The 24,616-nt window shown below is 41.9% G+C and overlaps 1 protein-coding gene across 2 annotated transcripts in view; it reads left to right on the top strand.

The window, feature by feature from the left end:
- Positions 1-24,616, top strand: part of ASTN2 (astrotactin 2) — an 869,558-nt gene that overhangs the window by 306,437 nt on the left and 538,505 nt on the right. For both annotated transcript variants that reach the window (XM_029062728.2, XM_029062729.2), the window contains exon 6: positions 22,220-22,366. In XM_029062728.2, the coding sequence (XP_028918561.1) occupies positions 22,220-22,366 (147 nt within the window). The remainder of the gene's footprint in view (positions 1-22,219; positions 22,367-24,616) is intronic.

Genomic DNA, 24,616 nt, shown 5'->3' with positions numbered 1-24,616 from the left:
CCTGAAGAACAAGAAAAATAAGTTCAAGATTTGATGATGAATAGTCTCAAATACTGCAAAGTAGCAGTAAATGGGGGGCTAATGCAGCAGGCAGATCACACTGACAGGCAGCCATGAGGAGCAAAGACTTAACCAAGAGGCAGACTTGGGAAACAGAGGCAAGACCTTTATGGGACAATCTTATACAGGAACTAGCTTTATGTGTGCCTGATGTGAGTGGAACTGCCAGTCTCTCACTGATCTATTCAGCTCCACTTGCACATATAGATAAGACTTCACCATCCCTAACTTTGCCTTTTAAAACAAAGGACAGAGATAATATGCATATCTATGATCTGAAGTAACAACACTATCTTTTCCCTCATTCATTTGCTAAGGTTGTGTAAGAGAAAATGATAATAAGAGGAGTTGGGAGAAGACAGGTCTGAAAATCTAGATGGGCTGGAGCAATGACAGGAGGCTAAAGATGGAGGAAGTGTGGAAGGTGGCTAAGGGAGTTGGAATGGGTAGGGGGCATTTGAAAGGATCAGTGAGATACAAACAGGTATGGGGGAAAGGGCTTCAAAAAGATTGACCAGGCCAGATTTGGACTGTGAGGGCCACAGGGACTTGAACCAGGGTTACTTGGGTGCTGTGAGAAGCTTGTCAATCAGCAGCTGCATGAAAGCACCCAGCTGCCCAAAGCACATTATTGGATGGCAAGAACAGCTTTTTAACACTGTGGTTAATAAAAATCGGTATTAGATTTGATTGTGATGATTTTCTGCTTGTAAAACACCTTGAGATGTTTCTGTGAGTGTGTCCAGGAAATTCTGCTTTACTGTATTAACAAGTGTCAGCCAGAATATGAAAGGAGATTATTAGAGCCAGTAAACTCATCTGATATACACAGAGTAGCAAAAGCTCCAGGGAAAATGATCCTTTCCAGGTCTTGAGTGTTTTGGGAAAGTGGAAAGAAGAGATTTGGAGGGTCACTCTGCGTGTTATTTAGAGCTTTAAGGAAGTCTATGTTTGTCTAGCCCTTCTGCCCTTGACCACATTCAGTGCTTTGCACTTATTATTTGTTAGTATTGACTCCCATTTTCATTCCCAAGGCAGCTGAAGCTCAGATGTGTGAAAAAACCCATTGGTTCTTGAGGTCAGTTTCCTTTTGCCTTCTGCTCATGTACCACTTACTCAGTGACACTTAAATTTTTAAAAAGACGATTAAACTCCACCCTGGCAATTTAAGAACTTACAACCCAAGCTGCGAGTGGTATGATTTGTTTGATGAAAAAGGGTTTGACCTTGGCCCAGGATGTAAGTACTTCAGTTCCTGATTTTCAGATTTGTTCAGGAACTCGATTCCTTCCCAGTTCCCAGAATGTGGATGTGCCCTGATATTCAGAGGCCTAGTTAGGCTCAGCTCAATCCCACAAGTTGTTACCATCAGGGAAAGGGGAGAGTGTGTGAATCAATCAATCAATGACATTTATTGAGCACTTATTGTGTGCAGAGCACTGTACTAAACACTTGGGGAGTACAGTATATTAACAAGCAGACACATCCCCTGTCCATAATGAGCTTACAGTCTAAAGGGGAGGACAGCATTAATATTAATAAATTACAAATATGTAAGTAAGTTCTGTGGAGCTGGGAGGGCAGATGAGTAAAGGGAGCTCACTCAGGGAAAGCCTCTTGGAGGAGATGTACCTTCAATAAGGCTTTGAAAATGGGGAGAGAGTAATTGTCTGATGGATTTGATGAGGGAGGACATTCCAGGCTAGAGGCAGGAAGTATGCGAGAGGTCAGCTGCAAAATAGATGAACTCTAAGTACAGGAAGAAAGTTGCCATTAGAGATGTGAAGTGTGTGGACTGGGTTGTAGTAGGAGAGTAGCAAGGGGAGGTAGGAGGGGGCAAGGTGATCGAGTGCTTTAATGCCGATGGTGAGGAGTTTTTGTTTGACACAGAGGTGGATGGGCAACCACTGAAGGTTCTTGAGTGGGGAAACATGGTCTGAATGTTTTTGTAGAAAAATGATCTGGGCAGTAGAGTGAAGTATGGACTGGAGTGGGGAGAGACAGCAAACGTGGACGTCAGCAAAGAGGCTGATACAGTAATCAAGGTGGGTGAGGATAAGTATACGATACAGTACAACAGTACAATACAACAGAATTGCTAGGCAAGTTCCTTGCTCAAAATGAGCTTACAGTCTAGAGGGGGAGACAGACATCAATATAAATGAGCAGGTGATTGGTGTTTTGGCATCCTCTTCAAGCTGGCAGCAGGAGAAGCAGTATGCTCTAGTGGATAGAGCATCGGCCTGTGAGTCAGAAGTACTAGGATTCCAGTTCTGGCTCCACCACTTGTCTGGGTTTTGACCTTGGGTGAGTCACTTCAATTTTCTGTACCTCAGTTCCCTCATCTGTAAAACTGGGATTAAGACTGTGAACACTACGTGGGATGTGGACTGTTGTCCAACTTAATTAGCTTGTATCTACCCCAGCGCTTACTACAGTTCCTGGCACATAGTAAGTGCTTATCAAATTCCATAAAATAAAAGCAAAAAAAAAAACCTAAGTTATAAACTGGCAAAGATTAAGTAATTAAAATTACTGTTTTCCTGGAATTAACTCTCAACCATTTATCTCTAAGCCCAGTTTAGAAACACCATGGGACCAAGTTCCCAGGATATTAGCTTCACTCACTAATTCTCCTGGCTTCCCTCTTTAACACATGGCAAGAGATAGCAGAAAGAAGGAAATCGCTAAGCTTCTCTAGCACAGTGGGTAATGGCCGAAGTAAGTAATTAGCAGCCTCAGAAATTAGTATTTCAATATCACTCTCATGCCATGAGTCTGGGGCCTGAGGATTTACAGAAGCAAATCCTCCAGCAGTTGTGTGATCTTTGGGGGGAAGAAGACATCCCCAAACTTTGTTCAAAGACAGTGTTCATTCAACAAGGCATCTAATTGGTGTCTGGGTGAAATGGCATCAAAGCTTGGAGAGCCAGTTCTGTAACATCTGTGTCCAGGTAAAGCATATCCCAGGGACTAATTGCATTGTTCCCTTCCCTGCATGCAGAAAGTAGTTAAGATAATAACACTTGCAGTGCAGGTTAGAAAAGGGAGGGCTGTCTGGTGGCCACTGTGTCACATTGGCTGTCAAAAGCCTCAGGTTTTGTCCCAAGTATTGGGGCGGTCATGGCTGAATATTTGTGCCTCAGAATCCTCAATTGCTGTGACAGACCATATGGTTATCCCTGCCAACCCCATTTGCTTTGCCTAATGCTGAGAAATGAGACAAATGATTCAAAGTAAGCCCATCTCTCTGAGCAACAATTCAAATATAAGTCCAGTGTTATTACCAGTCATATTTGTGTTTTTCCTCTTGCCCCCACTACTAGATAACTTTTTGTTTCTGTCTGTGTGTCTCCGCCAGCCCCATTAACTTGTAATGGGACCAAGGATGTTCTCTTTACTTCTCATATGTCTTCCCAAGTGTGCTCTTTTGATTAACTGGGGAACTTTGGACACTGGTCATCCAAGACAATATTACCTTCCATGGTCCTGTTCTCATGAAAAACATCATTTTCTATCATACTAGAATAAAGTGTCCTAGATGAGTTTCTGTCATGAAATTCAGGAAAGAGAAAAAGAAAAAAAATTAGTATCAAATAAAAATGCAGGATTGAGACAGGGGAGCAGAGAAACTGGTCTTAGAAATCCTTCTGCCTGTTTAAACATGCTTATATCTTGATAAAGTCACCGAGTTCTGCAGTGTAGGAAGGAGAAAGCAGGTCATGAGGACATGTCTTAGTACAGACATGTCAAGCTGATGCTGTGATGGCCATCTGGCCCCAGCAGGGAAGCAGGAGGGAGAGCTTAGATCCCCACCATTTCTGCTGCCCTTTTGGCTCCTTGCTCCTCTGTTAGACTAAAAGAGGCAGCTCCTGCTATGTTATGAGGTTTGGAGTTTCATGGGGACATTTGACAAGCAGCACCCCCCCCCACTTAATTATCATAATCAATAGCATTTATTGAGCACCTTTTATATGCAGAGCCTTGTGCTAAATACTTGGGAGGGTTCAATGGATTTGGAGGACAGGATGCCTTAATCAATGATATTTATTGAGCATTTACCATGTGCTGATCACTGAACTAAGCAATTAGAGAGCATAATACCAAATATTATATTTGGTAGACAAGATCTGTGCCCACAACTAACTTACAATCTAGATAGGGAGATAGATTTTGAGATTATAAAATAAATTGCAGCTATATATAAGTGCTGTGGGATTGAAGGTGGGATGACTAGCGAGTGCTTAAAGGGTACAGATCCAAGAGCTTTGGTGTTGGAGAAGGGAGAGTGAGTAAGGGAAATGAAGGATTAGTTCCAGAAGCCCTCTTGGTGGAGATGTGATTTTAGTAGAGCTCTGACAGTGAGGAGTGGGATGATCTGTCATGTATTAAAGGAGACAGAGTTCCAGGAAAAAGGGAGGACATGCTTAAGGGGTTGGTGGTGAGACAGAAGAGGCAGAAGCACATTGAGTATGTTGCCATTAGAGGAGTGAAGAGTGTGGGCTGGGTTGTAGTAGAAATTCAGTGAGGTAAAATAGGAAAGGGAGAGCTGAATGAGTGCATTCAAGCTGGTGGTAAGGAGTCTGCTTGATATGGAGGAGGATGAGCAAACCACTGGTGGTTCTCGAGGAGTGGGGACATGAAGACTGAACTTTTTTTAGAAATGTAACTCTGGCAACAGAGTGAAGTATCGACTACAGTGGGGAGAGAAAAGTGTCAGGGAGGTCAACAAGGAGGCAGATGCAGTCGTCAAGGCAGGATATGAAAAGTATCAGTGTAGTAACAGTTTGGATGGAGAGGAAATGGTGGATTTAGTGAAGTTGTGAAGATAGAACTGACAAGATTGGGTGACAGATTTGGACACTGATTATTTGCATCTGTCTCTGAATAGTCCCTTGGTACACAGAGTTATATTTGGCCACATTACAGCTGCACACAATTGGTAGGGAAAATTGGAATTGTGGTATCCTTCCTTCCAGGCACTGGCCTGTTCTCTACTCTGTCAGTGAAAGGTCCTCTCCCAAGCACTTAGAACAGTCTGCACATAGTAAATGCTCAATAAATAACATGGACTATGGTTGAGCATTACCAGTTCTTCAGGGGTGCCGTATCTTTCCAGGAGGGAAATGGTCCTACTGTATATTTACTTGTTGGAGACAAGTGATCCTAACAAGGAGGTCCCTAGTCAGATGGAGCTTGATTTGCTGGCTGCCTCACTTGCTGGCTGCCTCACTCCATTTCCCCAAACAACAGCACTTCTTCCAGCATGACCCCCTGAAAAGAGCCCAGGCCTTGAAGTCCAGGGACCTAGGTTCTAATTCCAGCTCTGTCACTTGCTTGGTGTTTGACCTTGGGTAAGTTACTTAACTTCTCTCTGGCTCAGTTTCCTCATCTGTAAAATGGGGATTCAATACCTGTTCTCCCTCCTACTTAGTCCATGTGCCCCATGTGGGACAGGGACTGTGTCCCACCTGATTAGCTTGTATCTACCCCAGCACTTAGAATAGTGTTTGATGCATAGTAAGCACTTAACAAATACCATAAAAAATAGCAAAAGAAAAACCTAAAAACTTCAGTGCTTGTGTTCTGAATTCAACTAAGGATCCTTGATGCTCTCAGCTTCCTCCAATCCTGCACTGTTTGACCTGTGTCTAAATCTCTTCTCCACACCTCTTCTATTCCCTGTGCTCTCTACTCCTCCCAGGTATTGAGAATCAGGCAGTCAGTGGCATTTACTGAGTACTTAACTGTGGGCAAGCACTATTTTAATCACTTGGGAGAGAACAATGTAACAGATTTGGTAGACATGTTTCCTGCCCACAAGGAACTCACAACTAGCCTCCATTGCCTGTGGCTTCCGATTTACCTCTGCTCCTGTAAAGGAGCATACATTTGAGGCAGAGCACACATTAGCCACCAGGAGCACTTCCTTCTTTTCTATCACTTCTCCCTCTCAGTTCTACATGAAAGACCTACTTCCTTCAGGAAGTCTCCCGTGCTTAATTCACAGTAACCCAAATAGAAACAACCCAACAGACACTCTTAGCCCTTGTATATTTTTTCCAATCAGCATTTATGGCCCTAGATGGTAAATGATTATTTCAAGTGTTTCATCTTCACAGCATCATATTAGTACCTATTTCTTTGTTATTTCTCCTGCTCCCACTGTGTAAAAAAAGTAAATAATTGTCTCCTCTTTTTACATTATCAGATCTTTGAGATCAGCAAATGTGTTTGTTATATAATCCCAAGCACATAATGTAGTGCTTTGAATTCATTAGGTTCCCGTAAATACTGTTGATAGATTGTTTCTGAGCTGCGATGATAGCCAGAAAAGTTGGGGGAGAGAGAATCAGGATCAAAGCATAATGAGGCAGTATTGAAGCAGAGTAGCAAAGTATCTTCCAGATCTTCCACCAAAGAAATGTAATGTTGACTCCCATCTCTTAATCTCACTGTAAACTCTCTGAGGGCAAGGAATGTGTCTACCAACTCTGTTACATTGTAGTCTCCCAAACACATAGTACAGTGCTCTGCCCAGAGTAAGAGCTCAGTAAATACCATTAATTGATTGACATTAACAATCAGAGCAATTGGATTGTAGTGTATTGCACTATCCATTTTGTGACTCAGCCTGAAACCCTTCCTACTCTGTTAAGGTATGGGAATGTGGACTTCGTTTTTGGCTTTGACTTTAAAATAATGATTGCCCCTCTTTGAATCATCTCATTCTGGGAGAAGGTTCTTCTCCTGAGTCCAATACATCATCCACTGCTCTCAAGATAATTCATAAACAACTTGAGTTTTAGCACTGAAAAAATGAGTATTTGACATGTCTGAAGATGTCAGGATTGTAAAGAATGAAGTTATTGGGAGTAATAAATCATGAATCACAAGTGCCATGATATGATTTGTAGAGTAAATTATTAATACTTTTCTAAACTGAGGTACTTCCCAGTATATTTACGTTTTCTGGGCAGTGAAATAAATACTGTTATCCTTACATTTTCAAAGGGAGAGCATACATGCCATTAAAACCCTTTAAGCAAGTATCCTCAGTGAGTAGTAGGGTTATTTCATGGGATAGCCATCATTCGTTTAGGGGTTTTTCCCTCCTGGTTTTCATTCTTTCTACTGTTTGCTGCTCATAAACCAAGATGATTCAGTGCCAAAGAAGAAATGCTAATACAGTGTTATGGCTGAGGATTTAAATGGAGGAGGAAATTCATAGTTATGGTTCCCTCAGCTACTGTTACTTGAATATCCTGTGTGTTGAGTTGATATATATGGCCATGCTTATATAAATAAATAATTGCCTAGGGTTGCTCTTCAAACATTTCAGGATCTTCAGAATTGGCATTTTATAAATAACTGGGCATTAATATTGTTACTGTTATTGCTATGCCATAAATTTAACAGCATAAACAGAAACACAAAATACTACCTTTGTGGAAAGTACAAGAATTATGCTTTCATAAGGTACTAAAGCAATGGAGTTCCCAAGCTTTCAACCCTAATTCAGCATTAGTGTGGCTTCTTGTGTGGACTGTTTCTAAAGGCCTTATCCCTTCATCTTCAGCAACTGATAGACACTGGGGCAAAGTTTCATCTTAAGTATCTCCTTATGCTATAGTGTGAGAGCCAGAGCCCATCAGTATTTTCCAGGTTTGGAGCTGTTGACTGGTCTTTCTGGCTTCAGGGATTGTTTCATTGTCATTTGAAAGGGTTGTTATCTGATTAACCCACTGCTGCATATACCAAGGAATTGGGCAGGGTGCAAAGCAGGGCAGAAAACATGGCACCAGGTTCACTCTTGCCATAGACACACAACCTGAGCAGGCACAGTGACACATTTGTGAGGTGGGTGGAAAAGAAAGCTAGGGTAGAGGAGTTGCTTAGATTAGTTGGGTGGCAGCAGTGAGGTTTTCTGGGGCTCACCCATCTGCAAGGACATGACATTTATTCTCCTGGAGGTGGAACAGTGGACCCATGCTCTGATTTCAGGACAAATCGCTGAGTATTTCCCCAAGGATACCAATACCCTCCTGAAGTCTCTGAGCCCATGGTCCCTGAATTAACTTTCCAGAAGACCTGAATGGGTCCCAAGGTATATGTGGTTCATTCAAATTTCATTCTGTCAGAGCCTAGGTCATCCCTGGATACAAATCAAGCACTTTGAGGGAAGCTAACAATCTGGCCACCACACAACAGTCTCAGGCCTAGATGCAGTACAGGCACAATGCACTCTGCACTCACTAAGTCACTAGTGGTTGGAAAGAGTTAATGCTCCTCCTAAAATGCCTTTCTTACTAATAGTGAGGCAGCATGGCATAGTGAGAAGCAACATGCCGTAGTGGATAGAACACGGTCCTGAGAGTCAGTAGTCATGGATTCTAATTCCTCCGCCATTTGTCTCCTGTGTGACCTTGGGCAAGCCACCTCATTTCTCAGGGTCTCTGTTCCCTCATCTGTAAAATGGGGGTTGAGACTGTGAGCCCCATGTGGAACAGGTACTGTGTCCAACCCAATTTGCTTGTATCCACCCCAGTGCCTTGCATATAGTAAGTGCTTCACAAATACCATTATTATTATTATTAATGGAAAGATATTGAATCTGGGAATCAGGAGACCCAGATTATAGTCCAGCTCCACCACTGGCCTGCTAAGTGACCTTGGGAAAATCAGTTTCGGTTTAGTTCCTCATTTGAAAATGGGAATAAGGCACAGTGTGAGACCCATGATGATCAGAGTCCATGTCCAATCTTATCACTTTGCAGTTACCCCAGTATTTAGCACAAAGTAAATGCTAATAAATATAATAATATTATTATTCATAATGAAAACATCAGGCTTAGGATACACTCACACTTTTAACATAAATAAAAACAATAATATGAACAATAAAAATATTTTCATTGCTGCCATTGTTTGACATTCTCTATTGAGGTTCTGGGACATTTCCCATGTTCTTTCAGTGTGTCTATTTCACTGAGTAGACAAGTCAAAGTTGGAAGTTTTTTCATGCTGGAGAAGCACAGTCTTTAAGGTCTCCCACTAACACCAGCTTTGTTGCCACACACAACAGTGGCTTGTGAAATGGCTTAGAGGACAGCATGGTCTGCTGGTAGCAAAGTCTCACAGAGATGTCCTTTTCCACAACCACAGTCTTCACCTGTTGTCCTGAGTCACCTCACATCATGAGCTACTAGTCATGGAGTGTCCATGAGAGAGGGTGGATGGATTTACATAACCCATCACCAGTGCTTCTTAAACATATCAAGCACATGACTGGCTGATGGCTGGATAGACCATCTCTCTCCCCTTGATCCTAAACCAAATAAATACCATCAATTGATTGATGTGGTGAAACACTGGGAGTCCGACTCTGGCCTCTTGATGAGGGAGGACTTAGCAGAATCCTGAGTGTCTGGGCAATCTTAATTAGGGATCAAGTGCTCTCTCCAAAAGGTGAGGGACCAGATAATGGGCCTAACTAGACTGACAGTGACAATCACAAATGGAAGCAAGTCACACTATCAACAGTATCGTCCTCAAACACAAAAGTCAGATAAAGGAATAGCTGTGTTTACACATTTAGCAATCCAAATAAACCATGATCAATACTACTTCAGAATAGGAATCAAGAACATTGCCCTTTGTCAAGATAAAGGGTTGTGACTGCCACTTGCAAATTTACTGGATCAATTTATCACCTGAGCAGACTGTACATTCCAGACCATGACAAAACCAGTTGAGTTTTAGCTTTCAGTGATTTAGATGGTCAGCCGGTATCATCACTGAGAAAGCAAAGTGGAATATTGAGCAATTATGTGATGAATTTGGGAGATATAGATAAACAACCTGGATAAATAAGTGGAAAGCAACTTTTGTTTTCTCAGGGGTTGATGTTTTCTTTGCCCTGAATTATTCAGACTACCACCTCAACTCTCCACGTCTCTATCACTTGTGTAGAAACTGTAATCAATGAAATTTAGTACCTATAATGTACTAAGAGCTGTCAATCAATCAATGGTATCTATTAAGCACTTACTATGTGTAGAGCACTGTATTAAGCCCTGGGAGACTATGATACAACAGAATTAGCAGACAGTGTAGAGGGGTAGATGGATATTAATATAAGTAAAATATGATACCTAATTTAAAGATATGTACTTTTGTGCTGTGGGGTTGGGGATGAGGTGAACGTCAAGTATCCAAAGGTCACAGATCCAAGTGCATAGATGATGCAGAAGGGAGAATGAGCCAAGGAAAAGGTGGCATCAGAGAAGGCCTCTTGGAGGAGATGTGACCTTAATAATGCTTTGAAGGTGGAAAGAGTGATGGTCTGGCATCTATGGAGGGGGAGGGAGTTCCAAGCTAGTGGGAAGATATGGGAAAGGGGTCATTGGTGAAATGTATGAGGTTGTGGCACAGTGAATAAGCTGGCAGTAGAAGAGTGGAGTGTGCAGGCTGGGCTGTAGTAGGAGATCAATGAAGTGAGGTAAAATTGGGGGAGCTGATTGATTCCTTTAAAACCAATGGTACAGAGTTTCTGATTGATGCAGAGGTGTTTGGGCAGCCATTGGAGGGTCTTGAGGAGTGGGGAGACATGGAACGAATGTTTTTGTTAAAAAATGATTCCGGCAGCAAAGGGACATATGGACTGGAGTGAGGAGAGACAAGAGGCTGGGAGGTCAGTGAGTAGACAGCTAAATTAGTCAAGGTGGTTAGGATAAGTGCTTGGATCAGCATGGTAGCAGTTTGGATGGAGGGAGGGGAAAAGGTGGATTTTATCAATGTTGTGGAGGTAGAAAACACAGGATTTGGTGATAAAGTGAATATGTGGGTGGAATGAGAGAGATGAGTCGAAGGCCACACCAAGGAAAACAGGTTTGTGAGATAGGGAGAATAGCAGTCAGTCAGTCCATCGATCGTATATATTGAACCCTTACTGTGTAGGTTCAAGCAAATCAAATGGGGGACAGTCCTTGTCTCACATGAGACTTACAGTTTCAATCCCTATTTTACAGATGAAGTAACTGAGGCTCAGAGAAGTGAAGTGACTTGCTCAAGGTCACACAACAAGTAAGTGGCAGAGTCAGGATTAGAACCCAGGTCCGTCTGACTCCCAGGTCTATGTTCTCCCCACTAAGCCACTGGCAGCCTGATAGTGTTCTAATGGCATTTAGAAGATATGAGATGGAGAATTAGAAATCAATTCAGTGAGACCATTTGGAGGTGATGTGATTTGAGAAGACATGGCCTAGTGGAAAGCGTATGGTTCTGGGAATTGGAGAATTTTGTTCTAATCCTGGTTTTGCCACTTGCCTATATGTGACCCTGAGCAAGTCACTTAACTTATCTGTGGCCTCAGTTTCCTCATCTGTAAAAATGGGGATTTAACACTTGTTGCCTCTCCTGCTTAGTCTGTGAATCCCATGGGGGAGAAGTTCTGTGTCCCACCTGATGAGCTGGTATCTACCCCAGTATTTAAGACAGTGCTTAGAACATACCACTTAACATACGCCATCATTATCATAATAAGAAGGATTTTGATGATGTGGAAAGCAGTTATCTGATCAAGGGTCTCAAATCAAGTGTTCTTCTTTTAGAGAGGGGGAGGAATCAAAAAGAAACAAGGCTACCTATAGCTTTCAAATCCCTGTAAAGTTCATAAACAGAAGAGGCATAGTCTAACAGGGATATGTTCCTTAATAGTGTTATATCAAGATTGGTTTTATCATGGGTTTGTTTTCCAATAGAATTGCATGTTTAAAATTAGAATCCATTCCAGAACCTCTGGAGAAATATCGTAATATGCAATTCCTTAAAATGCAAGACACTCCAATGATGAATGCCACTAAAATATTGCTTAATCTTTTTGTAATGATTCAAAACATAACGTCACAATAATAATAGATTAGTTATAATTTTATTAGTCTTTGCAGGAGAGTGTAGAAATGTGTTTTGTTAGCGGTGGTGGTGATTTTTCAATTTAAGTGAAGTTTGGCCAATTTAGCTTGAACAGTAGCCTTCTTTTTTCATAAATCACCTTGTAGCAGGTTATTTTCTTCTGAACAGTTCTGGCACCTTTGAACTCCTCTTTCCACTATGATCTTCTTCAATCATATTTAAAAATTCATCTGCTCTCTTGAAAATTGATACAGTACTTTTTAATCTCTAAATCCTTCGTTCGTTTCAGCATCTTGCAGTAATGCATGGAATTGTCAAAGTTTTATAAGATCTTCATTGGACAATGATTCCTAAGACTGACCTGCAATTAACTAATCAACATCTGTACTATTCTTTTCTAAATTAAAATTGCCTTTCCAGCTCCACGGCTTCTTTGGTTACCTGGGACTGCTTTTATCCCTTGAAAATCAAACACAAAATGTAGGCAGAACTGTTCCAATATGCATATGATCTCAGTCAAGCGGGGAAAAAGGTGAGGAGTGAGCATTGTTGTGCTCTCTGACAATAGAGACCACCAGTTGGACGTGTGTGAGGGTGGAGCATCAAACAGTAAGGATCTGTATACCTGGGCTGGTTGTATTAGAGGATGATTGTATAGTCCAGGGTGGCTGTAATATGGGGGAATGCCCATCACTGGTTATTGCTACATTAATGGCTACAGAAGGCAGTATCCAAAACAAAAAACTAGGAGCACAATTTGAAAGCCAAATCATAGGGCATAAATCCCAGTCCAAGTGGAGTTGTCATATTCTCAAACTTTACCAGACTGCACTCTCCCACTATTCTTCCCATAAGATAACTAACAGGAAAGTGCTTAGAATTCACTCTCTTGTTTACACACACACATAAACTCTCACACTTGCCCTCTGCCCTCGAAGACACACCTGACAGTTCTTGTAGTTGCAAGTGTTGCTATAAAGGACAAAACACATAAAGACTGTTTTTTGTTGTGCCAGTGGGTTTGCTGCTTACAGCATTTGACACGCTTTCTGCTTTGTCTCACAATCCATAAGAAGCTCTGCCCTAAATGACTGGCTCTTCTTATTTTTAATTCATTCAATCATATATTTTGAGCATTAACTGTGTGCAAAGTAGACAGTATGGTGTTTGTTTTATGGTGTTTGTTAAGTGCTTGCCATGTGCCAAGTACTGAACTAAGCTCTGAGGAATATACAAGGAAATCAAGTTCCTCAGTAGGGTCATATCAAGATTGTTTTTATCATGAGTTTGTTTTCCAATAGAATTGCATGTTTAAAATTAGGATCCATTCCAGAACCTCTGGATAAATATCATAATATGCAAGTCTTTAACATGCAAAGCACTCCAATGATGAATGCCACTAAAATATTGCTTAATCTTGTTGTAATGATTCAAAACATTACATCACAATAATAATAAATTAGTTATAATTTGATTGATAGTCTTTGCACAGTCTTAATCCCCATTTTACAGATGAGGGAATTGAGGCACAGAGGAGTTAAATGACTTGGCTTGCCCAAAGTCACACAGCAGAGAAGTTGTGGAGCCAGGACTGCTCTATGCTATCCTGGTTTATCAATTGTAAATAGTTCACAGTTTCAGATGAGATGCAACACTGCATCAAATTTCAGGACAAATGAAGATTTTGTTTTTCTCAAATGAACCAGCTACTCATCAACAGAGCTGAGAAATTTGGAAAAAAAAACTTAGAAAGAGGCCCCAGGAGAACAAGAACCCTGATGGAGATAGATCTTAAGATCTTTGAGGTCACATTTCGTGTCTTCTATTGTTCTGCTACCTTGCGTTTTCTTTTCTCTGGGTAATAGCTTGTCATTGGGCAAGTAATCTGTCCAACAACTCTGTTGTATTGTGCTTTCCCAAGTACTTAGTACAGAGTTCTGCACCTAGTAGTGATCTCTACATAATCTTGCTGCTGCTGCTGAAGATCACGAATGAGAAGAAGAAGAAAAGGACCTGGGAAGGTGGTTAGACAAAATCAATCAATCAGTCAATCAATGGTATTTCCTGAGTGCTTACTGTGTGCTGAGCTCTGTACTAAGCAGTTGGAAAAGTACAATACAACAGAGTTGATGGATATATTCCTTGCCCAATGACAAGCTGTTACCCAGAGAGGTCATTTTAAAGCTCTGATAGTTGTGAGAAGCTCTTTTCTCCCAAATGAAGGTCCAAGAAGAAATGGGTTGAGATCACAGTACGTTGGATATCAGAAGAGAAGCCTAACTTTCTAGCAGGGTTCCTACTAGGTAGCTTCCAGCTATGCTGGCCTAAACTCACTGGGAGAGAAGGCACAGCCCAGCTTCTCTATCCATAAGACACAAGCACTCAGGGAGGTTTAGTCAGAACTTCCAATTTCTGAAGTGCTAATTTGATCCTAGACTGGCAAAATCCCTGTAGGGAAAGCTACACTTACATTTTCTTTGCTGATGGTGCTGTATGGGGGAAAGAAATAAAACAAAGTAGGGGAAAACCCCAAACTGCTGAGATTTGTTTAGTGAGTGAAGGGTCATATTTTTTTTTGGCCTGGAAAGGTCTGAGAGTAAAGCTGTTTATCTCCAGATGGATGTTTAAACACAGTGTAAAAGTACTTATGTTGAAATGTGACTGGTTTGGAGAGAAAGCGATGGATTGGAAAACAAGAGAAATGTCCCTCCATTTAAGGGTATAAGAAGGACATATTTATTTTAATAAAGTATGAGAGAATGTGGTAGCAACAGATTCAAGAGCAATAAAGGCTGAATTAGAAATCCAGCATCTGTTCAAAGGGAAGTCTCTCACAGTGGCTCAGTTGGCCAGAATTGCTTGCCCTCCAGCCCTGAGGACTTATTTCCATTAGGGAGACTTTGTCCATAATTAGATTTGAGCAGGAGAAATGAAAGGAGAGGACAGGAGCTGGCCCAGAGAGGAAAAGGTATAGCCTTTCCTCTCTCTCCCTTTTCTTCAGGAGAGATCAGAGACACATGCCAGGTTTCCCCAATTTGCAGATGTTTTGATTCTTTGTCCCATAGGTGGAGAGAGCTGATAACTGTTTCCTCTTTGTGTATCATTGCTTTCTCCAGGAAACATCCAGTACCAGGAATATTATCTCACACTCCCTATCAATATTTCCTCCCTGAGGAGGTAAAGAAGTTCTTCCTGTTTGGCAGACAGGGAAACTGAGGCACGGGGAGCTGAAGCAAGTTCCTCAAGGTTATACACGGGCAAAGAACTTGGAGAATTGGGAACAATAGATGAAGGCAACTTCCTTCCACCCTCACACAAACCCCAGTCACTGAGGAAAAAAGAGTGTTAATTATGATTGTGAAATTTGTTAAGCACTTAATATGTGCCATGCACTGGGGTAGATACAATACAATCAGATCAGACATAGTCCCTGATCCACATGGGACTCACAGTCTAAGGGGAGGAAGAGCAGGTATTGAATATCTTTTTTTACAGGTGAGGAAACTGAGTCACACAGAAATCCCCACATGGTGTTCACAGTCTAAAGAGAACGAGGGATAGGTATCTAATCCCCATTTCAGAAATGAGGAAACTGAGGCCCAGGGGAATCTAGACTTGCCCAAGGGAACTAAGCTGGCAAGAAGTGGAATAAGGAATAGTAGCAGGTCTCGCGACTCCCAGTCCTGTGCTCTTTTCAGTAAGCCATGATGCTTCTTTAATTTTCCTGATTGACAATTTGTATAGGTCAAAGTAGCTAAATGCTCACTCGGTTGTCCACCTCAGTGCATTTTGAATGAAAATCCACTAGACTTTAAGGACCTAGAGGGCAGGAAAAGCATCTTTTTTATTTATTTTAAATGACATTTATGTTTTGTTTTAATGGTATTTGTTAAGCACTTACTATGTGCCAGGCACTGTATTACACTCTGGGGTAGATAAAAGGTTGGACATATTCCATGTTCCACTTGGGGATCACAATCTTAATCCCCATTTTACAAATAAGGTAACCAAGGCACAGAGAAGTGAAGTGACTTGCCCAGGGTCACCCAGCAGACAAGTAGCAGAGCTGGGGTTAGAACCCCAGTCCTCTGACTCCCAGGTCCATGTTCTTTCCCTAAGCCATGGTGCTTACTCTTTTGAGGTCTCCCAGTGCTTAGTACAGTGCTCTGCACAGAGTAAGTGCTCATTAAACACTATTGATCAATTATAAATCAAATAACTTATGAAGCTACTTGGTGAAGAGAAAGGCCTCTTCTGTAGCCTCATCTCTAAACCTATATCCTTTACCTTCATGCCAAGGAGAAAAGATGGGGGACCACCTCTGCCATAGGCTGAATTGCCTCTTGGGATCCATGCCTGCCCTGCCCTGCCCTGCCCTGCCCTGCCCTGCCCTGCCCTGCCCTGCCCTGCCCTGCCCTGCCCAGGATTTCATTTCTTCATGTCGTAGGAACACAGGAAAGTGGGAAGCCAATAAGAATGGCACCAGAGGTCCTGATAGCAACAGAGTGCTTGAGGTGCACATTCCCCTGAATGTAAAACGTGATTGATTCAACTCTTGAATTTAACTGAGATTTGATTGATTCTGTTCTCTCAACCTGGTATTTCCTGAAAGAAGAATAAATCAAACCTTAAATTATAGGCAGCCTATGTATCAACAACATGGATATATTCCCATTTGGGTTTCCAAAGCAATGTGTTTCCAGGCTTTCTTTGTCATTGTGAGGGGAAGAGAGGTAAATGGAAATTAGACTATTACCATCTTCAAGTCCCAGAAAGCAGTGCAACCTTTACAAAAGGTTGTTCAGCCTGGATCCTGCTGAAATACAGGAACTTTCCCTGAACTGTTGAGGTGTGTTCCTATGGGACTGAGGTGAGCACTCTCCTATTTTGGTAATTTTCTGTAGAAATAGGTGCCTATTTATAATTTGGAGTGGGTGTGCTAAAAGGACAGAGGTTTTAAAAAGAAATTGGGGCTAGGAAGAGTCAGAGCTAATAGTCCTGAAAGCCTCCATATGGGGTCTTTTTCGTTGCTGTTTGGAATCACTCAGGTTTGGTCAAAGGCGGTAGATGAGAGATTGGAAGTCTGGGTTACCCAGCTGTGGGAGACAACAACCCAAATAGCCTCATGGAGTTGTCACCTAAGTCTTAAGTGTGGTCTAGTGGATAGACCAGAGGCTTTGGAGTTAGAAGAACCTGGGTTCTAATTCTGCCTCTGCCACTTGTCTGCTATGTGACCTTTGGCAAGTCACTTCTCTTTGTGCCTCAGTTATCTCATATGTCAAATGGGGTTTAAGACTGTGAGCCCTAGGTGGGACAAAGATTGTGTCCACCAACTTGATTACGTTGTATCTACCACAGCACTTCAAACAGTGCCTGGCACATAGTAAGTGCTTAAAAAATACCATAAAAATAGAACAAAAGTTTGCGGATTCAGATGTAAAGAATCAGTGGTGCAGCCCCTAGAGTTGGTGTTCACCTGCCTGCAATGATTTCCGTTAGTTATGTTTACTATTAAATTTTGAGAGAGAATTTAGCATCCAGCTTCCCCGAGACTGATCTAAATGAACTGAAAAGATAAGGGTCACACATGTGAGCACCTGAGTTTTATTCAGAAAGCACCAAAAATTAACTGGAAAGGAGAAATCTAAAGAGAATTTGAAGTCTTCCCTCACCTTGCTTAAACTTCTCCGAAAAATAAACGTATTTCAATGTCATATTTATTGAGTGCTCAACTATTTGCAGGTACTAAGTATTAAGTGCTTGGGAGAGTACAACACAACAATATAACAGACAAAGTGTCAGCAGACAATGTCCTGTCCACAGTGTCATTGTCCCGTCCATAATGACCTTACAGCCAGGTTACAAATTGAACAAGGGGCGGAAATGGATTACTCTTCACTGTGGAGGTCTTTCTCAGGAGACAAACAGCCTGGCTTCAGGAAAACACACTCTAAGCACCAAGGGAAGAGAAACTGTGTAACCTAGTGGAAAGAGTCACAAGGATCTGGGTTCCAATCCCAGCCCCACTAGCTATCTGCTGTTCATCTTTGGGCAAGTCACGTAACTTCTCTGTGCTCGATTACCTTATTTGTAAAATGGGGATTCAATCCTACTTTTCTTACTTTGATTTCGAGCCCCATGTGAGACAGGATCTGTGTACAACCTGATTAACTTATGTCTACCCCAGTGCTTAAAATAGGGCTTGCTACATAGTAAACATTCAACAAGCACTATTATTATTATCATAATCATAATCAATAATTAATACTATCAACAATAATGATAATAGTAAGAATGAGATGGTTTACTTTCTGGCTTTGAATATTCCCTCCTCCATCCTCCCTCCCCAACCTCAACCCCCACCCACCCCCTGATTCCTTTGCTGGAAAGAAGTGCTGAGAAATAGCTTCTGGACAGTGTAATCTCGGAAATAGGCTTTGATATTTCCAGGTCCTGTTTAGGATCAGGAAGTGGCCTTAGCCTTCTGGGAAATGTAGTCTCTAGGGAATCAATCAATCAACCAATCAATCATACTTATCGAACATTTACTGTGGACAAACACTTGTGTAAGAGCTTTGGAGAGTACATTTTAGCTGAGTTGGTAGACATGCTCCCTGCCTAAAACAAGCTTATGTCTCTCTACTTCATAGCCCATTTTCCCTCATTGTAGCTCCATTTCCTAAATGGAATTCTTGATGATAAGAGTAATACTGATGGTATTTTTTAAGCACTTACTATGTGCCAAGCACTGTACCAAGCATTGAGGTAGATACAATATCATCAGGTCAGGCATAGTTCTTGCCTCGTATGAGTCTCATAGTCTAGGTAGTAGTAAAAATAGGAATTAAATCCCCATTTTACAGATTAGGTAACTGAGGCACAGAGAAGTTAAGTAACTTGCCCAAGGTCGCGCAGCAGACAAATGGCAGAACTGGGATTAGAGCACAGTTTGAGTGTTCAGTTTGCAAAATGGCATTTCTTTATACCTCCTATGAGGTATGCTCCTGAGATGTTAAGTATCTCACTAGTCCACACTGCTTCTGTGATGACTTTGGGGCTCTTCTCCAAGGTAGAAAACTGAATTGTTTTCCCAAATGCAGAACACTTTTTCCCCATGTATGCTGAGTTTTCTAGGACAAGAACGCCTTGTCTTCCTGGAAATCTGTAAGCCTCCTATATACCCCATGGTGTCATAAACAGGTGGTGTTGCCTTGGCAACTTCATAGGACCAATTTGCTGCTCCCTGGACATCTGTATACTGCACAGACTATATCCCTGTCTTGTTCTTTCCTTTCCCTGAGCTAAACCACAGGAAATTTGAGCCCAGATGGCACTCGTTGAATCTTTCCCTTTCTCCTCCCTTCTGTCGACATGACTCCCTTTCTGCTTCTCTGTCCCAATCCTTACTGCTCCTTTGTTTCTTTCTCAGAAAGGTGAATGTGATCTGCTGTATTGTAGTCTCCCATGTACTTACAATAGTGCTCGGGCCAAAGTAAGCGATCAATAAATACTGTTGATTGATTGATCTCATGTTATGTCCCACTAGAGTCAATTAGGGACAAGGGGGCTCGTGAGTTAGATTTTCAGATGTAACAAACCACAATATTCAGTATTACAGAAACAAAACAGTTATTAATGTACAGAAAAACATCAAGCTCAACAGATCCTGCTTCTTTTAAGCCCTCAACCCAGGGACGGTGAGATCTCTGACACTATTTAAGCCCTCAACCCAGAGGCATTGAGAATTTCCTACTGTGGGATGATTGGCCCCATTGGGTGTTCAGATCCTTAAGGAACCAGACCAGCACAGAAATCCTCTGACCAAGAGGTCTTCTGCTTGGGCTGTCCCTCACTTTGAAGGACAGTGACCAACCAAGGACTGGCCTGGACCAGTATGAGTATCAGTCAGAAGGTCTCCTGCCAGGGCAGTATTGGTTTTCTTTTCAGAGCAGCAGTGGCAGGCCTTACCCCAGGCTTTATACTATGCTTGTTGACCCTTATATTAAAGTTCTTCCTCCTAATGGCCCTAATTTACTAATTACAGTCCCATTGTCTTCTGCTCTTTGAACACACCTCCTAGAATCCTTGTGGGTGTGTCAACATATAGGTCTTCCCCAATCCATGTAGCTCACCTGCAATCACAGGAAGCAGTATGCCAAAGGGCATTAAATTTAAATGGTATTTAGTGGACTTGCACGCTTTATCTCATAATCAGGCCTGGACAACCCATAGTGTTCTGTCAGGAACAGCTTAGATGTTGGTAGAAATCCATGCTGACCTGTCCCTATCTGAAGGGGCCAAGAAAGCAGCTCCTATGCTCACACCCAGAGTCTAGAGGATAGAACGTGACACAGGGTGGGATTTCCTTTGCAAGTATTTATCTCTTTTGACAGCGGATGCCCAGATTTCCCTTTTAATGAAATGGATGAAAGGTAAATCTGTTGTTTTCCTCCTGTGTAGCAACTATGGTGAAAGAAGGGGCTAGAACAATTCAGCAGAGTGGTCTGTAAATGCCCCAGGACCTTAGGACCCCACTGATCGTGTCCCAGAGGGATCATCCTGGAATTCCTTGGTGCTGCACAGTGGTTGCATTTTTTTTATGGTATTTGTTAAGTGTTTACTATGCACTAGGAACTGCACTAAGCACTGGTGTAGATACAAGCTAATCAGGTTGGACACAATCCAAGTCCCACGTGAGGCTCACAGTCTTAATCCCCATTTTACAGATAAGGTAATTGAGGCACAGAGAAGTTAGGTGACTTGCGCAAGGTCACAGTGACAGTGCTGGGATTAGAACTCAGGTCCTTCTGACTCCTAGGCCCATGTATATCCACTAGGCCATACTACTACTAATAATAATTTGGTATTTATATGTTGGAAAATATTTTGGCTTGGACAAGGTGATTTTTAGTTGCATTAGTATCCATGCTGGAAATGGATACTCACTCTCTTGTCAAATAGAGGGGTCCATTTGGGATAGACATATTTTCTTGGTCACGGTTCTGGGCAGTAAATTTTCCACTGAATTTCATGTCAGCTTTTCTCTGGGAACCACTACAATGATCTGCTCCTAGTGAGAGTGCAAGAGGAAGAACAAGGTTACAACAGGTACCCTAGCACAAGACAGGGAGACTGAGAAGCTTAGTGAGCTAGCAGACTAATGCCAGCTGTGCCATGTGGCCTGCTGTGTGATCAAAAGCAAGTCACTTGATCTCTCTGTGTCTATTTCCCTACCTGTAAAATAGGAATAATCTATTTTCATAATAATAATGATGTGTGGTATTTGTTAAATGCTTACTATGTGCCAGGTCCTGTTCTAAGCTCTGGGGTGGATGCAACTAATTGATATGAGCCCCAAAGGGGCTCTCTGTGGGCAGGGTACATGCCTACCAACTCTGTTATGTTGTTCTCTCCAAAGAAGATAATGCAGTGTTCTTCCCACAGTAAATCCTTAATAAATAACATTGATATCATATTGACTTCAGTGCTTAGGGAGTAGTGAATTGAGCATGGGCCCGAGAGTTAGAAGGTCATGGGTTCTAATTCTGGCCCCACCACATGTCTGCCATGTGACCTTGGGCAAGTCATTGTACTTCTCTGTGCCTCAGTACCTCAGCTGTAAAATGGGAATTGAGACTGTGAGCCCCACCTGGGACAGGGACTGTTTCCAAACCGATTTGCTTGTATTCACCACAGTACTTAGTACAGAGTTTGGCACACAGTGAGTGCTTAACAAATACCATAATTATTATTATTTAGTACATACTACAGAAATCCCTTAATAAAAATTATAATTACTGAGACAGGGTTGTGATGTTATCCTCAAAATGGAAATATTCAAAGGAGGTGTCGGTTTGGGAGGGGAAGCGAATAGCTTAGTTTTAAACATGTAGAGTTTGAAGTGCTGGTGGTGCATTCCAGAGCAAATGCCATGAAATCAAGAGAAAAACCAAAATTAGCTGGGCAGCTGCCTGGGATGGCGAAGTCAATATGGGAGTAATCCACAAAGAGAAAGATTGGGGGAGGTCTCAGAGGAGGTAACGGACCCTGGGAAGCTCACGCCTGATGGCTTCTATTTTAACAACATAGTTGTGAGGTCATTGTGGTTAAGAATGGGAGAGGTTAGGTGAGTAGGATTTTTGAATAGTTGATCAGGAGCTGCTCCCTTAATTAGAGAGTATTCATTTCTCTTTATGGAGCTCTGTGTGTGTGTGTGTGTTTGGGTGTGTATGCGTATGAATTTCAGGATCGCTGAAAAGCCCCGTGAACAAGACAGCACTGACGTTGATTGCGGTGAGCTCCTGCATCCTGGCCATGGTTTGTGGAAGCCAGCTCTCCTGCCCTCTGACAGTGAAGGTGACGCTACACGTGCCCGAACACTTCATCGCAGATGGTAAGAACTGATCAGCAATTCTTCAAGGTGTAACCATACCAATAATCATCATTATTACTATTATCGTATTTGTAAAGCACTTACTATGTGCTCCGCACTGGGGTGGACACAAGATGATTGACAGTCTCGGATTCATACAGCGCAGAAGAGGGAGAGCAGATTCTTATCCCCATTTTACCACTGAGGAAAATGAGGCCCAAGATTATATAGCATGCAAGTGGAAGGATCGGGATCGTAACCCAGATCACAAAGCACTTCTTAGCCTTCAGACAAATGTAGGAGACTGTTGAGATCTCAATAAATCCACTTTATAAAGTGGATTTGCATAAACCCTTGGGCACAGAGAGACCAAGTGAAAAATAGCAAATTGGTGGTAGTAGAACTAAGAATGCAATTCTGTTGCTTTCCTTCTGTTTCTGGATTTGGCCATGAGAGCAGTGTCCTTCTTCCTTCACTCCCATGCTCCTGATAGATCTTCATTCAACATGCCCTATGTTGCTCTGTTTTTTATGGGTTTTTTTATAGTATTTGTTAAGTGCTTACTATATGCCAGACACTGTACTAAACACAAAGGTAGATACAAGATAATCAGGTTAGATAGAGTCCATATCCCACTTAGGGCTTACATTCTTAATTCCTATTTTACACATGGGATGATTGAGGCACAGTCAAGTTAAGGGACTTGCCCAATATCACATAGACAAATGGTGAAGCTATGATTAAAACCCAGGTCCTCTGACTCTCAGGCCTGTGCGCTTTCCACTTGGCCATGCTGCTTCTCTTCTGAATCTCTTCCTCTTAGAAACCTTATTAAGCAATCAATAGTATTTATTGGCACTTTCCTGTGTGCAGAGCTCTCTGCTACATGTTTGGGAAGTTCAATACAAGAGATTTGGTAGACATGATTCCTGCCTTCAAGAAGTATAGTGGAGGAGACAGACATTAAAAGAAATAACAGATAGGAAAAATGATAGAGCCTAAAGTTGCATGTATACATCAATCAATCAGTCATACTGACTTAGTGCTTACTGTGGTCAGAGTACTAAGTGCTTGAGAGAGTACAAGATAACAGAATTGGTAGACACATTCCCTGTCCACAGGAGGAGGCTGAGATTAATATAAATAAATTACAGATATGTACATAAATGCTGTGGGCTTGAGGGAGGGGTAAATAAAGGGTGTAAATCCAAGTGCAAAAGTGATGCAGAAGGGAGTGGGAGAAGAGGAAATGAGGGCCCAGTTTGGGAAAGCCCCCCTGAGTGATCATCTGTCGGATATGATGAGGAAGGGCATTTCAGGCTAGAGATATGATGTGGGCAAGAAGTTGACGGCAAGATAGATGAGATGGTGGTATGTTGAATAAGTTGATAGTAGAGGAGCTAAGAATGTGGTCTGTTTTGTAGTAGTAAAGCAGAAATATAAGATAGGAGGGGGCAAGGTGATTAAGTGCTTTAAGGCTGATGGTAAGGAGTTATTGTTTGATGTGAAGGTGGATGGGCAATCACTGGAGGTTCTTAAGAAGTGGGGAAACATGGACTGAACAGTTTGGTAAAAAAAATGATTTGGGCAGCAAAGTGAAATGTGGACTGGAGAGAGGAAAGACAGAAGGCAGGGAGGTCTCAAAGGAGGCTGATGAAGTAAGTAATCAGGGAGGAGTATAAGTGCTTGGATTAATGAGGTAGCGATTTGGATGGAGAGGAATGAGCAAAGTTTAGAGATGTTGAGAAGGTTTAACTAATGAGATTTGGGGACAGATTGAATATGTGGGTTGAATGAGAGAAATGAGTCAAGGATAACGCTAGTATTACCAGCTTTTCATTCATTCAATCAATCATATTTATTGAGTGCTTACTGTATGCAAAGCACTGTACTAAGTGCTTGGGAGAATATAATATAACAACAAACAGACACATCCCCTGCCCACAGTGAGTTCACTCTCTAGAGGGGGAAACAGACAATATAAATAAATAGATAAATAAATTACATATACAGATATATACATATGTGTTGTGGGGATAGGAGGGAGGATGAATGAAGGAAGAAGTAAAAGTGGTGCAGAAGGGAGTGGGAGAAGAGTAGAAGAGGGCTTAGTCAGGGAAGGCTTCTTGGAGGAGATGTGCCTTTAATAAGGTTTTGAAATTAGCAATTATCTGTCTGATATGAGGAGGGAGAACATTCCAGGCCAGAGGTAGGATATTGGCAAGAGGTTGACGGTGAGGTAAATGAGATCAAAGTACAGTGAGAAGGTTA

Source organism: Ornithorhynchus anatinus, chromosome 4 (genome assembly GCF_004115215.2).
Source record: "Ornithorhynchus anatinus isolate Pmale09 chromosome 4, mOrnAna1.pri.v4, whole genome shotgun sequence".
Taxonomy (NCBI): Eukaryota; Metazoa; Chordata; class Mammalia; order Monotremata; family Ornithorhynchidae; genus Ornithorhynchus; species Ornithorhynchus anatinus.
This window is presented reverse-complemented; position numbering and strand designations above follow the sequence as displayed.